Source organism: Bos javanicus, chromosome 2, assembly GCF_032452875.1.
Source record: "Bos javanicus breed banteng chromosome 2, ARS-OSU_banteng_1.0, whole genome shotgun sequence".
NCBI classification, from domain to species: domain Eukaryota; kingdom Metazoa; phylum Chordata; class Mammalia; order Artiodactyla; family Bovidae; genus Bos; species Bos javanicus.
Window position 1 is genome coordinate 15,130,626 of NC_083869.1, and position 22,205 is coordinate 15,152,830.

General features: G+C 39.6%; 1 protein-coding gene across 2 annotated transcripts in view; it reads left to right on the top strand.

Moving 5' to 3' along the window:
- CERKL (ceramide kinase like) overlaps nucleotides 1-22,205 on the top strand; it is a 141,090-nt gene that overhangs the window by 98,331 nt on the left and 20,554 nt on the right. For both annotated transcript variants that reach the window (XM_061433883.1, XM_061433872.1), the window contains exons 3-5: nucleotides 4,369-4,500; nucleotides 13,301-13,364; nucleotides 20,042-20,184. In XM_061433883.1, coding sequence (XP_061289867.1) covers nucleotides 4,369-4,500; nucleotides 13,301-13,364; nucleotides 20,042-20,184 — 339 coding nt within the window. The remainder of the gene's footprint in view (nucleotides 1-4,368; nucleotides 4,501-13,300; nucleotides 13,365-20,041; nucleotides 20,185-22,205) is intronic.

Here is a 22,205-nt window from a genome sequence, read left to right on the forward strand (position 1 = left end):
AAGAATTGATGCTTTTGAACTGTGGTATTGGAGAAGACTCTTGAGAGTCCTTTGGACTGCAAGGAGATCCAACCAGTCCATTCTAAAGGAGATTGGTCCTGGGTGTTCTTTGGAAGGAATGATGCTAAAGCTGAAACTCCAATGCTTTGGCCACCTCATGCAAAGAGTTGACTCATTGGAAAAGACTCTGATGCTGGGAGGGATTGGGGGCAGGAGGAGGAGGGGACGACCGAGAATGAGATGGCTGGATGGCATCACCGACTCAATGGACGTGAGTTTGAGTGAACTCTGGGAGTTGGTGATGGACAGAGAGGCCTGGTGTGCTGCAATTCATGGGGTCGCAAAGAGTCGGACACGACTGAGCGACTGACTGACTGAACTAACTGACTGATTGACCAGAATGTCTAAGGACATTTCTGATTAATTTAGTTTTCATTACTATTATTAACTGAGGCTTAAAATAAACTTATTTTGCTTAAATACTTTTAGAAAGTCTTTTAAAAAATATTAGCCCCTTTCCTGCCTTAGGTTTGTGTCACAAAGATTGGATGGGCTGTAGAGCATGTACTTTTATATATTTACACTTAAAGCCTTCAGCTAGAATGTGCTTATCCTCACAAGCCGAAAAGACTGTTTTTCATTTCCGTGAATGTTTATTCCTTCACAGTCATGATATAGGAAGAGGGGGGAATAAAAGTTGGTTTTTATGACAGCATTTGGGGATTCCCATCTTGTGATTAGACAGCTTTCTTACTGGGTCTGTTACTGCTGGAGAAATGAGAGTATTCTAACAAAAATACCAGGTAAGGGAAAATTTAACTAGATCTTAGTCTGGACTGTCTGGAGTTGAGAACAAGTTTCTAGTCCTTGTCATGTTTTAGTAAAAGTGAGCCTTAGATTAACCTGCTTAGCCTTGCCTCATTAAAAGACACTGATACTGTCCATGGCAGTTTTGTTTTGTTTTGGCCTGATCCGGAATCACATACCTCATTTTGTTGTTGTCTCTTCAGTCTCCTTGAATCTGGAACACTTCCTCAGCTTTTGTCTTTCATAGTCTTGACGGCGTTGAGAAGTCTAAGGCAGGTGTTTTGAGAACACCCTTCTACTTGGGTTGGAGTGTTTCACCATATCAGGTCCACATTATGCACTCGGGGCAGGAGTCCCACAGAAGTTGTGTGTCTGAGTGCTGTGCGTGGCATACATGAGGCACGTGTGTCTGTCTGTATCACTCAGAGTGTGGTTAACTTTGATTGCTTGACTGAGGAGGTGTCTGCCAGTTTTCCCTACTGTAAATATCCTTTTTATATTCTGTAAATAGAAGAATAGGGACGGACAGAGTTTAAGAATAAGTAAATATATTAATCCCCAACTGACTGTCATCACTGATGATTTTAGCATCCATTGCTGATTCTTGCTTAGATCCATCATCATTATAATGGTCAAAAATATTGGTTTTCTAACTCTCTAATTTTTCTATATTTATTGTTTTTCTTCTGTAAGACAGTTTTTCCTTCTTTCTTTGTGTGTGCATTTAGTGTTGTTGTTTTTAAAGAAACATAGTTCCTGGAATTTTTAAAATTTATTTATTTTTTTTAATTGAAGGATAATTGCTTTTAAGAATTTTGTTGTTTTCTGTCAAACCTCAACATGAATCAGCTATAGGTATACATTTATCCTCTCCCACTTGAACCTCCTTCCTGTCTCCCTCCCCACTCCACCTCTCTTGGTTAATACAAAGCCGCTGTTTGAGTTTCCTGAGAGATACAGCAAATTCCTGTTGGCTATTTTACCTATGGTAATATGAGTTTCCATGTTTCTCTCTCCATACATCTCATCCTCTCCTCGTGTCCTCTGTTCTCTTATGTCTGTTTCTCCATTGCTGCCCTGCAAATAAATTATTTGGTACCATTTTTCTAGATTCTGTATATATATGTTAGTATACAATCTTTCTCTTTCTGACTAACCTCACTCTGTATAATAGGCTCTAGGTTCATCCACCTCATTAGAACTGACTCAAATGTGTTCCTTTTTATGACTGAGTAATATTCCATTGTGTATATGTACTACAGCTTCTTTATCCATTCATCTGTCGATGGACATCTAGGTTGCTTCCATGTTCTAGCTATTGTAAATTGTGCCCCGTAGTATGTATGGTATGTTACTGTCTTTGTTCCATTTTATGTTGCCCCAGGTTTGGCCAGTGGGAATCCTGAGACACTGAGTCTTTTATCAGAGATTTTTGTACAAATGATATAAAAAATAGATAACAGATGGACAGAAGATAGATAACCTAGGAGTAAGAAGCCTGAGAGGTGAATCTGTTGGTGATCAGGAGAGGCTTCAGTGAAGAAGTGGTATTTGAAGTGAGCTATGAAAAAGTGGCTGCCTTCTCACAGGATTGGAGATGCGGCAGAGTGGAAAGGGAGCCTGAATGGAGGAAGACTGGACAGACCTGGTGTTCTGCAAGTGATACAGTGGGTCGAGATCATGAAGGGGAAGCTGGACTGAAACAGAAAACCCTCTGTGCTTAGTTTGCTTCTAGCATTTTCTGTGCAGGTCTCATGCCTTGGTATTTTCTTCCTGGCCCTGCTTTTGCTGTTTGGGGGAAGGGAGAGGATGAGGTGTGAAGCAGGAGGGAATTGCAAGTGGTAGAAAACAGCAGCATGAGCCCGGAGCCTTACTCAGATGCTACCTTCTCTGGAAGCCCTTTTACAGATCCCTAATAAGACCCTCCTCTCTGCACTCCCAGGGCACTTTGTGCCTCTGTCTTAACAGATCTGTTCTGTCTTGTACTGTTTCTGTTTGTGGATACATCTTCCCCCTTTGAAGCATGAGCCACATATGAATCACCTCTCCTTTTCCCAGTACTCAGTACAAATGCTCAATAAGTATTTCTTGAATCTGTGTGAAAGGAAGGAGAGAGGATAGGTTGGAGTTGGTTGGGGGAAGGTTCTGGATGTTATTTTCAGGGGTTCAGGCTTTCTCCTCAGGCAGAGATAGGCCCTGGAGCTTTGAACCAGTGCAGGGCTGCTGGGAACTAGAAGATCTGAGGATGCAGTGGAAGTGGTATGCTACAAGACACCTGTGAGTAGCCAGAGAGAGATGGCCAGGAAGGGCAGAGGCATGGAAGCAAACAGTTACCACCACACAAATCTGGGCGCTCATTTGAATGCAGGAATTGATGGAAAGGGGGAAAAAAGGAGTTCAGCGTGGCTTTGAGGTTTCAAGACTGGATAGTTAGCAGATTGGCAGAGACCTCTCACCAAAAAAGGAGCCCAGAGCCAATTACAGAAGAACAAGGAGTTCAGCATCGTCCTGTCCAGACCTCAGCCAAGACGCTCCCTGAATTCAAACAATATGATTCATTGAACATTTTTTATTATATCAATTATGGTAAGAAAATATTGTCTCTGCTGGAGGCACAAAAACTGACATGAGCGTAATGGGCATTTTTCTTTTGGCTTTTGTAACAGTTTCATTAAAAATGGATGCTAGTAACTGCTCTTCTAACCTTGAAGCATGGCCCAGTGAGAGCAGCTTACCCCGAAAGAAATAGTCGTCAGCTTTCCTCTGGCTCCTCTGTCCCCTCCTGCCCCTTCCTAACAACAGAAAATTTGCTTTGCACCTGCTCCAACTGGGCTCTAAGTGATAAGCATCTTGCAAGCCCAGAAAATTGTAGTATCAAATCTCAGCTCCAACTGTGAGGCAGCACCATATCCGCCAATCCCGCTGAGAGACGTTGCTTTTCCGGTTCCCCAGGGAAGAGTTCTTTCTCTCCGGCCCCCTTTCAGGTTTGAACTCTGACCTAAGCCCTCTTTTTAGCTCCCAGCGTGCATTGCTCTAGAGCTGGCCCTGACCTAGCCCCGAATCCTCCACCCTGAGCTCACCAGCAGGTCAGCCCTGGGTAGCCCTGGGGTCAACGGAATACCCAATTCCAATAATGAGCATATTTATCCAAGGAGAGGAAATGGACTTTCCTATTTGTTACAGTCTATTGCTTTCCCTGCACCCCCGCCCAGAAACAGGTGCTTAAGAAACATTGGATATATTCACTATTATTGGTGATTTGGTAAATATACATAAAAATCATCTAATATTCACAAAGTTGTTTTCATTCACACCTTCCTTCACAGGTTGAATATGCTTTGTTATAACTCAGGACTTTAAGAGAGAGATTCCTATTTCATTGCTAGGGAATGTGAAATGTTTGAAAATAATGCTGTTATTAATAATGCTGTCAAATAAAAATAGCAAATACTAATTAAATACATGTATAACATTTTAACTGGCTTTAGTGTGTGGTTTAAAGGGAAAGAAAAAAGTGCTGACAGAAAGTTTATAATTTCTGTATTCATATTTTCCTCTTAGGTTTTTCAAACAGACCAAAGTCATTAAAAATACTCCTTAACCCCCAAAGCCACAAAAAAGAAGCTACTCAGGTCTATTATGAAAAGGTTGAACCACTGTTGAAGATTGCAGGAATAAAGACTGATGTAACAAGTAAGTATTTTCAGAACATAATTTCGCCTTTTAAAAAAAATCATACTTGAGGAAGCAAGATAACCTTGAGTTTGTTCTTGAGTCAAATTTAGGAAACTACTTGTAATATCTAAAGCTTGTTTATGTGCTTTGATAACTTACTGCAACCAGCTACAGGATTATAATTCAGTTATTTTGTTTCAATGGTATTATTTTTTATTGGAGTATCACTATTATCTCTTTAGACCTTTTTCAGACTTTAAAATTTATTAGATATCATATTTAAGGGGGCTGCACATGTATCAGTATCTTCATTGAGATGCTGGCTGTTTGCACATTATCTCTGCAGTTCAGCAGTGATTGATTTGTGCTCACTTAAATGTTAGATGTCTTCCATGAAATCCTTCATTAAGTGGTTTTTGTTCTGACTCTGACCCCTGCTGGTTGGGTCAAAACTCAGCACTTAACTGCTGAATTAGATGAATTCGGAGAAGCCAGCAGCTTAAAATCATTGTCTAAAACAAGAGAGGTGCTTAGGTTTGTGTGCAGGAAAACAGAAATTTGGTAATGCTGAAGTTCATAGAAAAAAGAGTAAAATTCTTTCAGCTGTTAAAATTTGGTGACCAAATTTCTTTGATTGCTTGGCGGTGGTGGTTTAGTCACTAAATTGTTTCCAACTCTTGTGATTCCATGGACTGTAGCCTGCTAGGCTCCTCATCCATGGGATTCTCCAGGCGAGAATACTGGAGTGGGTTGCCATTTCCTTCTCCAGAGGATCTTCCCAACCCAGGAATCTAACCTGGGTCTCCTGCATTGCAGGCAGATTCTTTACCAACTATGAGCTATGAGGGAAGCCCAGGGATTTCCCTAACAGGGAATTGAACCCCAGCCGCAGGAGTGAAAGCACTGAATCCTAGACACTAGACCACCAGGGACCTGCTTTGATTTCTTAGAGACTCTTATTTTTCCCAAGGGGATGCGGTGAGGAGGGTTGATGCTGTTGTGAATCACACCCTCAGTTTTGCTGGTTTTACTTCTAGGTAGCTTCTATTTACACTTAACAGATAATATACATGTGTAGTGAATTTTAATTGATGAAGAGTGTTGCATAAGCCTACTCAGGATACAAGGCCAGAATGCACTTGGAATCTCCTAGTTATAAGAGTGACCTGGCTTTGCTCAGCTGCAACCAAGGGAGATGGGTCTCACAATGTAAATAAGGTTTAAAACCGACATCTCATGACTTGATGGATGGGTATGCCTGTGTGCACTGTGCCCTTAGTATTTTGGTATTTCTTTCATTAACCTTGGCTTCATCTTAAATATGGTCCTTTCCATCACTGTAAAATGGTTGCCAATTAATTTGGTTCTTCTTCATTCAAATCTAGTGGGATGGGAAGAGGTGTGCATATGTGAGAGATTCAACATGTTTTAATCCTGAATGAGGATTAAAATTTTTTCTTATTAATTTGACTGTCCTAATGTATTACATCTGCTGTACCTGGAGCGCTTTCTTAGGCAGCAAGACCCTTCCTAGGAGATGCAGTGGGACCCCTTTTCCTAGAGGCTGAGGACACCTGAACTGAAGTTGGGAAGGCTCCCAACAAGGCGCACAAGAGGAAGTCTGAGTCCAGATTAAGGATAAATCTTCATGCTACAATTGGGAGTTTACTGTTTGTGCATTGATCCCGAGGGGCTGTACATTTTTTATCACGGTGTTGTAATTTAGTTTAGCAAAGATGATTACGTCATCAGGATAAAGAGCAGAAAACATGAGGGAGACATTGGAGGAAAGAAAACCAGTCTATGAGGCTTGAACTAAGGTAGAAGAAATGATAGGAATGTGCTTTCCTTTTTAGTAATTGTTTTGGAGAGAAAAATATTATGTCTAGAAGCTTTTTCCCCTACAATTTAAATGTTACAAATATTATATTTAGTTTAACATAAAATTAGAATATTACATAAATGCAAATTTAGAATTTATTTATATATTTGTGCAGAATGGCTAATTATTAGCTGCCTAACACTCCTGCTGCAAGCAAAATTATAAAATTACATCTTTTGCTTATGAAACCATTTAGGTATGTATATTGGCTTAACATTTATATTTTTAAAATGTTTCCTATTTTATGTGAAAGAACAATAAACATGTGGCTATCTGAAAAATTTTATCCTGCCTATCTCACTGTATAATTTTGTAGTTTGAATAAGGTTGTATATTTAAAACTACCTTGTATATTGTAAAGTGCAATAGAAACATGGTCATAATGTGGCATATTTTAGTTTCATAAATTATGTATTAATAAGATTCAACTCATACTTTTAAAAAGTATCTTTTATGAAAGAGTAAAACTGAAAGAGCACAAATTTTCTGCATGTCCAGTGTGACCATTGTTTTAATATATGTTCTGTGCACCACTGACTCCAAATGGACTATGAATTATGTAATACATTCTATATGATGATTAATTCATTAAGAGAGTGCTGTATAATGAGGCATGATGTAAAACTTGTAACAAGATGTATTCATCATAAGGGCTTCCCTGGTGGCTCAGTGGTAAAGAATCCACCTGCCAATGCAGAAGATGTAGGTTCAATCCCTGGATTGGGAAGATCCCCTGGAGTAGGAAATGACAACCAGCTCCAGTATTCTTGCCTGAAAAATTCCATGGACAGAGGAGCCTGGTGGGCTACAGTCCATAGCGTCACAAAGAGTCAGACACAACTGAACACACACACACAGACCATATGCTCCAGCAATTCCACACTTCTGGGTATTTAGCCAAAGGAAACAAAAACACCAACTCAAAAGATATATGTACTCCCATATGCATTACACAATTATTTCTTTAAAAAAAATTTTATTGGAGTATAGTTGCTTTACAATGTTGTGTTAGCTTCTGCTGTACAGCAAGGTGAATCAGCTATATGGGTACATATAACCCCTCGTTTATGGATTTTCTTCTCGTTTAGGTCACCACAGAGCACTGAATAGAGTTCCCTGTGCTCTACAGTAGGTTCTCATTAGTATTGGTTTTATACATGCTGCTGCTGCTGCTAAGTCGTTTTAGTCGTGTTCGACTCTGTGCAACCCCATAGACGGCAGCCTACCAGGCTCCCCCGTCCCTGGGATTCTCCAGGCAAGAACACTTTTTATACATAGAAGTGTATATAGGTCAGTCTTCCAGTTTATCCCACTCCCCGTTCCCCCTTGGTGTCCATATATTTGTTCTCGATATTATGTGTCTATTTGTTTTTTTACAAGAAGGTTCATCTGTACCACTTTTGTAGATCCCACATATATGCATTAACATACGATATTTATTCTTCTCTTTCTGACTTTCTTCACTCTGTATGATAGTCTCTAGGTCCATCCACATCTCTTCAAATGGCACAATTTTGTTCTTTTTTATGGATAAATAATGTTCCATTGTATATATGTACAACATCTTTATCCATTCCTCTGTTGATGGACATTTAGGTCACTTCCATGTTCTGGCTATTGTAAATAGTGCTGCGCTGACCCCTGGGGCGCATGTATCTTTTGGAATTATGGTTTTCTCTGGGTCTAAGCCCAGGAGTGGGATTGCTGGGTCATATGGTAGTTTTATTGTTAGTTTTCTAAGGAACCTCTGTACTGTTCTCCATAGTGGCTGTATCAATTTACTTGTTACCAACAATGTGCGAGGGTTCCCTTTTCTCCACACTCTCTCCAGCATTTATTGTTTGTAGATATTTTTATGATGACCAGTGTGAGGTGACACCTCACTATAGTTTTGATGTGCATGGACGGAGGAGCCTGGTGGGCTACAGTCCATGGGGTCGCAAAGAGTCGGACACGACTGAGCGACTTCACTTTCACTTTCTCTAATTAGTGATGCTGAATATTTGTTCATGTGCCTGTTGGCCATCTGTATGTCTTCTTGGAGAAATGTCTGTTTAGGTCTTTTGCTGATTTTTTGACCAAGTTCTTTGTTTTTTGGTATTAAACTGCATGAGATGTTTGTATATTTTGGAAATTAATCCCTTGTCAGTTGCTTCATTTGCAAATATTTTGTCCCATTCTGATGGTTGTCTTTTCATCTTGTTTATAGTTCTCTTTGCTGTGAAAAAGCTTTTAGGTTTAATTAGGTGCCCATTTGTTTATATTTGTTTTTATTTTTCATTACATTTTATTTTCATTATAATAGCCAAGACATGTAATCAGCCTAAGTGTTCATTAATTGATGAATGGATACAGAAAATGTGTGTATATGTATGTGTGTGTGTGTGTGTGTATACACACACACACACATGTACATGCCATACTACAGAATACTTTTCAGCCATAGAAAAGAAGGAAATCTTGCCATTTGGGGAAATATAAAAGGACCCTAAGGATACCGTGGTAAGTGAAATAAGTCAGAGAAAGACGAAAGCCATATGATCCCACTTATATGTGGAATATTTTTAAAAATTCCCCCAAACAAACAAATCAAAACATGTAGATACAGAGAACAGGTTTCCAGAGGTTTGGTGGTGGGGGTGAAAGGGTTGAAGGGTGTCAAAAGGTACAGACTTCCAGTTTAAAAAAAAGATTCTCACCACATTAATAATAGTATATTAATTTCATTTTGGTTAGTGCTGAAAGTCTAACTCCTTCTAAATATAGATCGGCATCTTTTGAAATAGTTGAGCTAAAGGAGTATCTCCCCTCTGCTGCTACTTTCAATGCAGTATCTTATCTAATAATCATATCAGAAGACCTGAAGAACCTTAAAAAAGAGTTATTTATTCCTAACAACTTGATACATGAATCAAAGAGCAAGAGTGGAAAGCCCATTCTGGCATATGATACCATTTCTTTCTCTTCCTCTCAAAGCAGAGCAGACTTTAAGAATTACGAGGGGAATTCTGGACATCATAGGATAACTCAGAGAACAATGAGATTAAAAAAGTCAAGGCAGCAGAGAAATTAAATTGGAAAGAACTGTGGAGGCCATCTAGTTCAATTTCTCTCCTGTGGTGGAGTGCAGGAGTGTGGCATTCCTAGTGGAAGAAGTGCCGCTCCTGGGGTGCTCCACAGCCTGGGCCTGGGCATCGTGTGGTGGAGTCAGTGCGTGCTGTTACTGGACAATACTGATGGGCGTTCTCAACTGCAGTTCAGAGTCACTGTGCCCCTGTACATATTAGAAAAAGGCGCCTCCTCTGTCCTCACTTACTAACAGGTGCTCGCTCTTCTGGGCTGATGTAGTCCAAAGTCACCTAACATGTTGAATAAGAGTATTAGCTGGATTGCAGACCTACTTGACCCTTTGCCAAATGTCTGTGGGAAATGCACACTGCAAGAAGAACTTGTGAGCTGATGTTTGCCTCCTTGTGACTTTCCGCGCTGACGTTTATCTTTTGTGCCTGCTAACTTGCTTCAGTGCTGTCCAACTCTTTGTGACCCTGGATGTAGCCTGCCAGGCTCCTCTGTCCATGGGGATTCTCTAGGCAAGAATACTGCAGTGGGTTGCCATGCTCTCCTTCAGAGGAATCTTCCCGATCAAGGATCAAACCCGTGTCTCTCAGGTCTCCTGTATTGGCAGGCGGGTTCTTTACCACTAGCGCCACCATAAAAAGTAAATGGAATAAGTGTGTCGCATCTTGTGTGTACAGTCTTTGAGGTATTTGCAAACAGATATCATGTAGTCCCTTGATCTCACTTGTTCAAGACAGGCAATTCCATTTTCTTCAGTCAATCTTTATAGTCACACAGCTCCTAGACCTTGTTATGTTCATCATCATTATCGTGGTCAAAGACACTTCTCTGAATGTAGCTTTGATCTCTGCCAGCTCAGGGCCCATGGGAGTGCTTTGTCACCAGATACTTTTACCTTGTCTGACCATGGGCAGAGTTGTCAAGAATGTAGGGTTTGTTGTCACTTTTTACCCTCCTTCTGGGATCATGTGTTTAAACTTTTGAAACTTTTACCAAATTTCTTTTGATTCTTTCCCTTTGGCTCTTTATGTCTCTATTTGAAGCCTTCCCTTCCATGGAGATACCTCCGATTGCTCCTGATTTCACCCAGCAGAAAGCTAGGTAATCTGATAAAACTGTTAAAAAGATGCTAGTTGGCTGAGGCATTATTCCCTCCCAGTTATACCTACATGTTAACAAAAATCTGGATCATAATGTCCACAAATCAAATCCAGCTAGAGAGAGAGAATTATGGGTGAAAAGTTCTTTTTATTATCCCTTGAATAATTATGGATATACATGACCAATCCATTTCTAATACTAGGACATCAGTTAGGGAGTTGGAATTTATCCCTGCGGACAATGAATAGTCATCAATGGAGTTTATGTAGGGAAGAGGTGTGATCAAACATATGCTTAAGAAAGATCATTCTGGCTAGAGTGGGTAAATAGAGGGAGACTGGAGGAGAGGCTGATGTAATTTTCATATTAAAAATTGTGGTGACTGAGTCTAGGGCATCAGCTTGAGGAATGTTGGGATGCAGTGGCATAATTAAAAGGCAGGAACAGTTGGCTTTGGGCATAGAGTGGTTGCAGAGAGTAAAAGAAAGGGATACTCTAGAAAGAAGACATTTCCTATCTTGGGTAGTGAGGAATGGATGATGGAACACTAGAAAGGATGATGTAATTGAGAGGCAGTGTATTTGAAGGTGAGAATGATGGCTGCTACTTGAACTTACTAAGTTTGAAGTACCTACGAGACAGAAAAGAAAATGACATTTCAGTATCTTACCCCGTTACAGACTTTTCTCACCAAACCAAGAAAGGTTTCTTTTATGTTAGAATCAAAACTCATCTGATTTAACTTTAGCCTGTTTCCTTACCACCAATCAATATCAACCTCAGGACATTACTTTTCTCCAATACTGTCTTTCTGAAGAAGTAATATTTAAACTGAAGGTTGAGGTGTACAGGGATTCCAGCAGTGAGAACTGTGTGTTCAAAGAGTTGTAAACAATGAAAACTCCAAATTTCCTATATAAGAGAGGTGTCAGTAAGATTGTCAAAGGAATGATGCTGAAAGAAGAGGCTAGTAGCTTTCTTGTGACACTGCAGCTTCCTGGCAGCCCATGTTGTTGTTTATTTGGAGTGATTTGAATATGGCTCTTTCTGCTTCCAGAGCCCATAATATCCTGTATAAATACATGTTTTGATTCCTTCTACTCTTTCTAAATGGGGCTTCCCAGGTGGTTCCATAGTAAAGAATCTGCCTGCCATTTCAGGAGACATGTGTTCGATCCCTGGGTTGGAAAGATCCCCTGGAGGAGGCCATGGCAACCCACTCCAGTATCCTTGCCTGGAGAATCCCATGACAAAGGAACCTGGTGGGCTGCAGCTTGTAAGGTCGAATAGAGTCAGACACGACTGAAGCAATTTAGCACACACACACACACACACATAGTCACATTTCATCTGCAAAATGAAAGGAAGAAATAGACTATTATTTCAGATGTTTTTGTAAGTAAAAATATCATTTAACCAGAAGATAATTTTAAGGCTAATTTTGTTTTGGATGTGAAAAGCTTTACCAAAGCAATCTTTGGAATAAAACCGAGACTTGATAAACTGACTCTTAGCATAAATATTTCTTCCCTAATACCCTTAATTATTCTCAATGTGTGTTTGTAAGATACTTTATTATTTTGCTTTTAAGGTTGCAGCTACTTACTGGAGTTACAGATGAATGATCAGCACACAGTCATGGATGATAACCTGTTTATTAATGTTGATATTTTATATTTTGTTTTCTTGTCACTTTCTGCTAAATAGAATTTAATTGAGAAGTTTTATTCCTGTGAATGTTGAATTTTCCCACAGCATTTGAATAAGCTGTGGGAAAATTACAATGTAATGCTGCTGGGTGCAGAATGATTCTTTTAGACACCAAGACTAATAATTTTTAACAATATCTAAAAACATTGTAGGAAAAGCTTGAACCATGCTGGCACCAGGGACAGACAGGCATGAAAGATTAATGTAATCTCGCATATAATGATGCACATTCTTACACAAAAAATCCATCTGCAGTGTCATGTCAGTCAGCAGAAATCTTTGATGGGTGGATACAGCTGGGCTGTCTCTTCTGGCAGAGCTGCCCCAGAAAATGCTAAATGCGGTTGGACTGCTTGGTGCCATCTGCAGTGTGCCAGTTTATCCTGTCTTCACTGGCATTTGCGTACTGTACAGGGCATCATGACTGTAGAGACAGCAATAGGGAGTGACAGATTCATTTCCTCGGAGAATCTGGGCTCTGGTGGGCCTGGGCGCCACCCTCCTTGGCGTTGGGTCTGTTATCATTGGTATTGGCTTGGCTTCACATTTTCACATCCAACTCCTCCTCTTTTTAGTCTAGCAGTTCCAGACACACATTCTTCTAGTATGTAAATCTTACACTAACCTTTCAAGTAATTTATTCATGTAAGGTTGCCAAAGCGATTTAACATTGACTATCTGATGCCAGCTAATATGCTTTATTTTCAAAATACTGCTGCTCCTAGGCTTCTGATTTAAAGGAAATGTGTCTTATTTAGGGAACACTAAACTGACAGGCACCAAGATAAATTATCTAATGGGATATCCCCAAATGACTTATGTAGTTGGAATAAATATATGACCCTCTTTTACATAAAGCTATAAAACACACTGAGCAAGTAACAATCCTCCTTGCCATGATTAAAATATAAATATTCAAGAATATATCTTGCTTTACGACCTGGCCATATGTTTAGCATATTATTTTGCCAAACCAAGTTAAAAAGTGTAGATCATTCATTTAAAACTTTTACCTTTTTCTGTTTTTTTTTTCCTCTTCTAATACAGTAACAGAATATGAAGGGCATGCCCTGTCACTACTCAAAGAATGTGAACTACAGGGATTTGATGGGTAGGTTGTATTCTTCATCTACATATACCATAGAGCTTATGTTATTAAATATTTTCATTCGTTTTTAGCCATATTTGGAACTTACAGTTTTTAACTATTTGTGATGTACGTCATTGGGCTGTATTTCATGCATATATGTGTAGTAACAGCTAATGATGGTAATGTAATATGGCACAGTCATCTACCTCACAGGACTGTGCATAGAAACCCCGAAGGAGGGGTGTGAATATAAGTACTGGCAAGTTACCGTGTGCTGCCTCATACTTACCTTATGAACATATATTTGCATCTTGAGTTCTTAATTTTTGGCTTTAACCCTGTGAGTATCTAGAAAAGCATTGATGGAAGATAATATATTGGTCATATGGCATAACCATATTATGATCCTCTTTTGCAAATTTATTGATAGTATTATTAGCTACCCCCGGGTTAATTTGGCTATGATTGAGTGTAAATATTTTATAAAAACAAATGCATTATTTTCAGGATGAAAAAAATGTGCTGATTTTACTTATCTTCTATAATTTAGTGGGTACCAAATAAGTGTGTTATTCATAGTAGGTATTAGAAACTGTTGTTTGCAATACATTGCTGGCATGTGTAGAAATTTTTCACTGGCATGCAAACGTTAGAAACAAGGCAAGTGACGTATGTTTCAATTGACATTTTAAAAATGTAGGTGAAGCAATTTGCTAAAGTGCTGGATTGATGTACAAGACTAAAAGCGTATTCTTTTAGGGAAGGTTTTTTGCAAGGGTGGATGTTTCAGAGTTTTAAAAGGTGGCAGGCATGTGAATTATTCTGTCTCATGGTGATGGCAGTGGGGGTGGGCAGCAATAGACTCACAATATCAGGAAGGGCATTTGGGTCTTTCAACTGTAATGGAAGGCTTTACTCCTCCTGAAAAATTATTAGAATGTGTTAGAGAGGAAAGTGATGCAATCAGATTGGAGCATTACCAAGGTCAGTTTTCAGAAATACTTAATATTTTGAGGTGAGGAAAAATATTGGATGAAGAAGGAAGTTTGGTAAGTAAGACATAATTTTTCAAAAAGGAATTTAATCGAAGGGAGTGAATCTAGACGGCAATGGTCTATAAATATTGAGCATGAAGAATATGAGGTAGGAGATTACTGCAGAGCCTTATACTTAGTGCTCGACAGATTGATTAATAGGCTACATTTAGGAAATTACCTTGCAAGTATACAATTTAAGAGAAGTAATTGGGGGAATCATGCCTACCAGCTAGCTACCTTAATTTGCTACACGGTCCTGAAACACAACTTGTGAATGTATAAGAGATGTTGCATTGCAAATAAGTCCTTGCTTTAAAACATGGTTATATAATAAGAATAACAGATATTGTAGGTATTACACCTTGTCTTGCCTATTAACATTATGAAGTGTTCCAGGAAATGTGTTATCTATAAATAACGTCCATTGGTAATTAACTGTGCAAGGATCAAGAAGAATTTTGCAGAATGATGAAAAACTATAGCTTAAATGCAATAGAATAATGTTTTCTCTTTACATGAACATACTTCTTATTTATTCCACATGGCAGGAAGTGTTATTTTGCAGTGTGGCACTACAAGATCTATAGATCCTTTAGTTATTACCTACATTTTTTTTTCACCAAATAGTTTACCTAGCCATTATGTTCATTGAGCTCCAGTGATTTCACTGTATAGTATGCCAATTAATTTAGGATTTATAATAGTTTAAAATTTCTTTTGGAAGTCTTCTAAGATCCTTTAAATAGTTCATTTGGTTTTTTGAGTCTAGTTATTTCATCAGGAGGTAAAATGGTGGTTGGGATAACTATCTTAATAAAATGGTCATTTTAAGTCATTCTATTTAGAATTACATAGAAAGGCATATATACGAGGAGAACAGTGGAAACAGTTTCTGTAGGCAATTCCAGAGAACAATTCTCTAACAAGTAGAATTGTTTGAAAGTGGGACACGCTACATTCATGAGCACCCTGTTCCTGAATCTGTTTGATGAGTAGTTGTAGGAGTACTTTTTGAGAAATTGATATAAAAGACTCAAGGACAGGATGAGGTAACCCCAGGATTCTTTGGTATTTTGATGGAAGAGGGGCTCAACTTGAGCCTGAGGCATCTCCTCCTGTCTCTACTGGAGCTATTGATAGGGAGTGAGGAGGAAATCACCTAAAGGTTTTTAGACATAGACCAGAGATTAAGATCCTAGAGAAATTCTATGATATTATTCAGAAGCAAAATGATTCAGTAAATAACGTTTAAGAAGATTATTAAGATTTTGAAGTTTTCTTTAATGAGTTGCATATGTTTTTATGAAGACACATCGTGACATATTCCTAATGCCAACAGGAACACTGTTATCAGTCCTCATGACAGCTGGTATGCAACTCCAGTGTGTTCCAGCAAACGCTCTCAGATCCACTACTGGAGTTTGCAGGAGTGTCCATTTCCATATATTATGTGTTTTCAGTTCTGTCCGACTCTTTGTGACCCCGTGGACTGTAGCCTGCCAGGCTCCTCTGTCCGTGGAATTCTCCAGGCAAGAATACTGGAGTGGGTAGGCATTCCCTTCTCCAGAGGATCTTCCTGACCCAGGGATTGAACCTAGGTGTCCTGCCTGGCAGGCAGATTCTTTATCATTTGAGCCATTGAGGAAACCCTGTCAGTTTCCACATTGCCTCCTCTATACTGGGCATGAACAGGAAGTTTTGTAAAGACAAAGAAAAGAGTAATATCGAATGTATAGACTTGAAGCAGAAACAGTTGCGTTTGTAAGTGTGAAAAGTGCTAATCTGTAGCTCTTATGCAATTACACATATATTGCGTGTGCTCAGTCTCTCAGTCATGTCTCTTGTGACCCCATGGACTGCAGCCTGCCAGGCTCTTCTGTCCATGGAATTTTCCAGACAAGATACATATACTAATATTTTATTATTTTGTTTCACAGCATTTTAAAACTATATTTTGTTGAATTAGTTTTTTCCTTCATTTAAATTTAAGGCAATGGCACCCCACTCCAGTACTCTTGCCTGGAACATCCCATGGACTGAGGAGCCTGGTGGGCTGCAGTCCATGGGGTCGTGAAGAGTCGGATATGACTGAGCAACTTGACTTTCACTTTTCACTTTCATGCATTGGAGAAGGAAATGGCAACCCACTCCAGTTTTCTTGCCTGGAGAATCCCAGGGACGGGGGAGCCTGGTGGGCTGCCGTCTATGGGTCACACAGAGTTGGACACGACTGAAGTGACTTAGCAGCAGCAGCAGGTATTATTTGGCTTACATTGACATTCTATCACCACTGTGATATCTGTATTAGTAAGTAAGGTTAAAAAGTATCTCTTCTCAAAAAAAAAGTTGAAAATCCAATAATAAAAATTTTAATAATGATGTGGGTTGATAGACAAATACACAAACACCCATTTATATTTTTTATCACTTTTAATAAAGAGAAATGAGATATTAGCTCCCAATTGTGCTTTTCTAGACAGCAAAGCTTTACTTTTGGTCAGGCATGAAAGAGTTTATTCTGAAAACACAAGGGTTTACCCTTTACTTCTAAAGGGTTATGTTTTAGGGTAGCTCTTAAGTGTGATTGAATTAACCCATTTTAAAAGGTTATTTTTTTGCCTTTTCTTTTAATAGCTAGACTCTTTTATGTTTATATTAAGTATATTCCCTAGGTTGGGTAATTATATCTCGAGGTGATCTTAATGATCTAGTATTTGTCAACATAAGTTCTTTTCTCTTATTTAATTCCACAGTGATTCTACTGTTAAACTGATTTCCAAAATAATAAAACTCTCCTAAGGCTATTTTCACTGGGTCTTCTATGTAAGAAAGGAGTCTAATGTATCAAATAGTAGTGTAGTTTCTAAGACCAACTTGTCTTATTTCAAAATCTCATTCTATAACTTACCATGGTATGACCTTGGAACAGTTGCTTAATCTTTTTATGTTTTATTTTCCAAATCTGTGAATTGGGAGTAAAAGTGTATACTGTGTGTGGTTATTGTTCAAATTAAATAAATTAATATATGGAGAGTGCTGACAACATCTGATACATAGTAATTGTTCACTAAGTGTTACTTTATTATTGTAATTATCATTTGTTTTAGTTTCAAAATATTTAACACAGAATGCCTTATGACAATATTTCAGAGGTTTTTGTAGTAGAGCATATTCCTATATGTGCTTCTCTGGTGTCTCAGACAGTTAAGAATCTGCCTGTAATGCAGGAGACCTGGATTTGATCCCTGTTTCAGAAAGATCCCCTGGAGAAGGGAATGGCAACCCACTTCAGCATTCTTGTCTGGAGAATTCCATGGACAGAGGAGCCTGGCATGCCACAGTCCATGGAGTCACAAAGAGTTGGACACGACTGAGCAGCTAACTCACACATGTGTCCCGAGAAAGGCTCATTTCTACTAACTCTAGCAGTTAGAGTTAACATGTACACAGTGCTTTAACTGGGTGCAGGATTCCAGGGGTCAGATGTTACCATATGATACAGAAGAGGCAAGTTATTTGTGCTCAGTTAGATATGTTGGATGACTTTACATGAGCTTTTTAGGCCACACACTCTTGGTTGGTAGACAGGCATAGAACTAGAAGTTAAGTCCACAAAATGTTTGAAAATCTATCCGTAGAGGTCTTTGAAATCATACAGATAAGACTCAAATGAAACCTTGGCTTCCCCATATATAAATATGAGGCTAATGCCTATTTTACAGATTTTTAAGAATTTAATAGAAAAGAGCCAATATGTTATATGACATGAAGTTGGTGCTCAGTAGGCATAATCACTTTTCTCTGAATTAGTGGCTACACTGAGACTGCTGGAATCAGTTCAGACACAAAATAATATCCCTGGGCAAACATGACCTGGGTCATATCCTGTATCATAGAATTTCTTCTAGTTAGGATGGACCTTGGATTGCCCAGGCTATATGCAGCCTTAGCCCTGAACCCCACCTAAGTACTGGGGCTGGAAGACTGAGAACACGGTGGAGGCAGCTGATGGAGACAATGTTCTCAGCCTCAGGATCCACCAGCTTCTGGAGCTTCCTGAACTTAGGGAACCAGGAATCTCTGCTGATTATGCCTTGTGGGCTGTTCTGTTTGGCAAAAAGAATTTTTAAATATATCGAATGCTAGTTGTTAATGTTTATAAGTTAGGAGACTTACCCCCAAAGCAGGTCCTGTGGCTTCCCTAGAAAAATCAGAAGATGCGGTCCTCTAAGCCTGCCTCCTGGATGATGCAGTGGGCTGGAGCCAAGAAACTGCTTCTCATTTAAACGAGCAGACTCTTCTGCTGCAGGGCCTGGGAGGTCGTGGGGCATGGCACCTGCTTTCAATAATACAAACTCTTTACCTTTGGGTCAGTTGATGTGATTTTTATATTTAATGTTATTATTTTTTAAATGTTTGGCTATGCTGGGTTTTTGTTCATGTGTGTGGGCTTTTCTCTAGTTGTGGCGAGCCAGGGCTACTCTCTAATTGCAGTGTGCAGGCTTTTCTTTGTGGTGGCTTCCCTTTTTGCAGAGCACAGGCTCTAGGGCACACGGGCTCAGGAACTGGGGCTCCCCGGCTCTAGGGCACAGGCTCAATCGTTGTGGCTCACTGGCTTAGTTGCTCCGTGGCATGTGGTATCTCCCTGGATCAGGGATCCAACCTATGTCTCCTGCACTGGCAGGTGGACTCATCACTGAGCTGCCAGGGAAGCCCGTTATTTTACATCTTTTAAGTACAAATGACTATGACAAAACCTCTGACATTCTATATGACTTTCATGGATTCCCACCTCCCCCCTCCTGTAGTGTACTTATGGTGAGGTCCTAAAAAATTTTAGTGCTGACTAGAGCCAAAGGCTAGTAACACTAACTTTACAAGTTCAGTATCGCAGTAATATCCAAGAGATAAAAACCAGTTCATGTTTGCAATAGACATTTATAACTAATGATAATTAGTAGTTCCTTAAATTAAAGCTTTATATTTTACATGATTTTTATTGCTTTTCAGAGCTTTTATTGTCTTTTCAGAGCTATATTGAAAATTAGCAGGGTTTTATGCTTTCGCTTGTGTTAGTTAAATGAATTTCATTGACTTATTAACATAAACAAAATAAAAATAATATGCTTTGGGATATTAACAAAGCAAAATTCAGGTCAGATGTGAATTAACATGTTCAAGTGTTTTAATGCCTCTTGAAAGTGAAAAGTGAAAGTGTTAGTTGCTTAATCGTGTCCGACTCTTTGTGACTTTATGCACTGTAGCCCACCAGGCTCCTCTGTCCTTGGGATTCTCCAGACAAGAATATTGGAGTGGGTAGCCATTCCCTACTCCAGGGGATCTTCCTGATCCAGGGATTGAAACTGGGCCACCTGCATTGCAGGCAGATTCTTTACCATCTGAGCCACTCATCTGACTTTTAGACTGTATGTTTGAATATTTTTTGAGTTGAACCATAATAAAGTTCAGCTAATGTCTTCTTGTAAACTTTATCAGTACAGTACTAGTGTCTTCTTATCCATTGACATATATTGAAATATTTGAAGCGATGAGTAATTATGCAAATACAATATGTAAGATTAATATTTTAAAGTCTACATTTCACAAATTATTACCAGTTATTCTGATGTCATTCATTCTTTGACTTAATTTCTTTTCCAGTGTGGTATGTGTTGGTGGAGATGGATCTGCCAGTGAAGTAGCCCATGCTTTGCTTCTTAGAGCCCAGAAGAATGCGGGGTTGGAAACAGACAGCATCCTGACTCCTGTCGGAGCCCAGCTTCCACTTGGTGTGATACCAGCAGGCAAGGGAGGGCCCCTGGATTTGCCAAGTGAACCCTCTCCCCCATCTCTTCCTGTATTACTCTCCAACCTAGACTGCATCATACAGAGTTAAATGCACAGACTTTGAGTGTGAAAGATCCACGCTTGGTATCTCTGCTAGCACATGTGAGATGGTGCCCAAGTTATTTAATTTCTTTGAGCCTTATTTCTCTAAATAAGAGAGAGATAACACACATGATACCCCCTTCATTATGAGGTTATTGTGGTATTAAATTAGAAGTATATTTGCAGAGTTTAATATAGTTAAGCAAACAACAAATGGGACTATTATTCTACCTTCCCATATAAAGGTTTAATGATCATGCAGTTCCAGATATGAAATTTCAAAATAGGGCCACTCCAGTCAAGCTGCTTATAATTCCATATGGGATAAAATGTAGTAACTCAATTCCCATAATTGAAGTATAAACAGATAAGTTTGAGAATGCCAAAAGGATTCATCCTGACTGCTCTATCTCCATCAGCTAGAACAGAATGTGACACCATGAACGCTTAATAAGGGTTACGTGAGTAAATGTAAAGAAATTATAGAGCAAGTGGCACTTGAACGGGACCTAAAAATAGGTAGGATCTGACCTGAAAGATAAGAATACGTTATTTTCTTGGCTGCAAAAATAACAAGTGGCAAGGCAAAATCCAGGAATGTGAAAGAAAAGACCACAGGCCATTTGTTGGGTGGTACTGGTGTCAAAATGTGTCTAAACTTTGGTGGTTTCTGGATGCCACAGGAAAGGGTCTGAATTGCTGTTAGGGAACAATGGGAGGTTTAGGCAAGGGAGCAACCTTCTGGGAACCTGCTCTAGGAATAAGCCTGATTAGGGGAAGGGAGGAAAAGAAAGTGGAAGTGAGTCAGGGAGAACAGCCAGAGCAACACCGGCATCTGGAACAGGCAACAGCATCTTTGGCAGGTTTGTTACATTAATCTAGTCCTTGACTTCCCTGGTGGCTCAGACGGTAAAGTGTCTGTCTACAATGAGGGAGACCTGGGTTTGATCCCTGGGTCGGGAAGATCCCCTGGAGAAGGAAATGGCAATCCACTCCAGTACTATTGCCTGGAAAATCCCATGCACAGAGGAACCTGGCAGGCTACAGTCCATGGGGTCACAAAGAGTCAGACATGACTGAGCGACTTCACTTTCACTTTTTCCTCCCAAATTATTATTGAAACAAACAATAGTGAAAAAGGTGAGATTTTTTCATTTTAAAACATCACATATTATCATCTCCATAAGAAGAGTGGAAACAATTACAGTTGATCCTTGATCAATATACAGTTGGCCCTTCTTTTCTCTGCATTCTCAAATTCAGCCCACTGGGAATAGGGAATCGGGGTCGATTCCCAGGTTGGGAAGATTCCCTGGAGGAGGGAATGGCAACCCACTCCATTATTCTTGCCTGGAGAATACAATGGACAGAGGAGCCTGGCAGGCTACAGTTCATGGAGTCAAAGGAGTCAGACACGACTTAGGGACTACAGCACCACCACCATCGTATTCACTGGGCTTCTCTGGTGGCTCAGCAGTAGAGAATTCTCCTGCAGTGTGGGAGCTGCAGGAGATGTGGGTTCCATCCCTGGGTCAGGAGGATCCCCTGGAGGAAGGCACAGCAACTCACTCCAGTATTCTTGCCTGGAGAATCCCATGAACAGAGGCACCTGGCAGGCTGTAGTCCATAAGGTCACAAAGAGTCAGGCACAGCTGAAGCGACTTAGCACAGCATGGCATAGTATTCACAACGGAAAAATATCCACATCGAAGTGAATCCACTGACTTCAAACCCATGTTGTTTAAGGGTCAGTTGTGTTGTTTCCTGTGAAAATAGAAAACAATGCACATGGTTGAAAAAGAAATCAACTTTCTATCCATTCAATAACCAGAGTCAATTAGTGTGGATTTTAGTATATTTGTATTATCAATCGACAAAGAATAGGAGACATACCAATGCTCTTTTAGAGGAAAAAGTCCTTCATAAAAACAGTAAT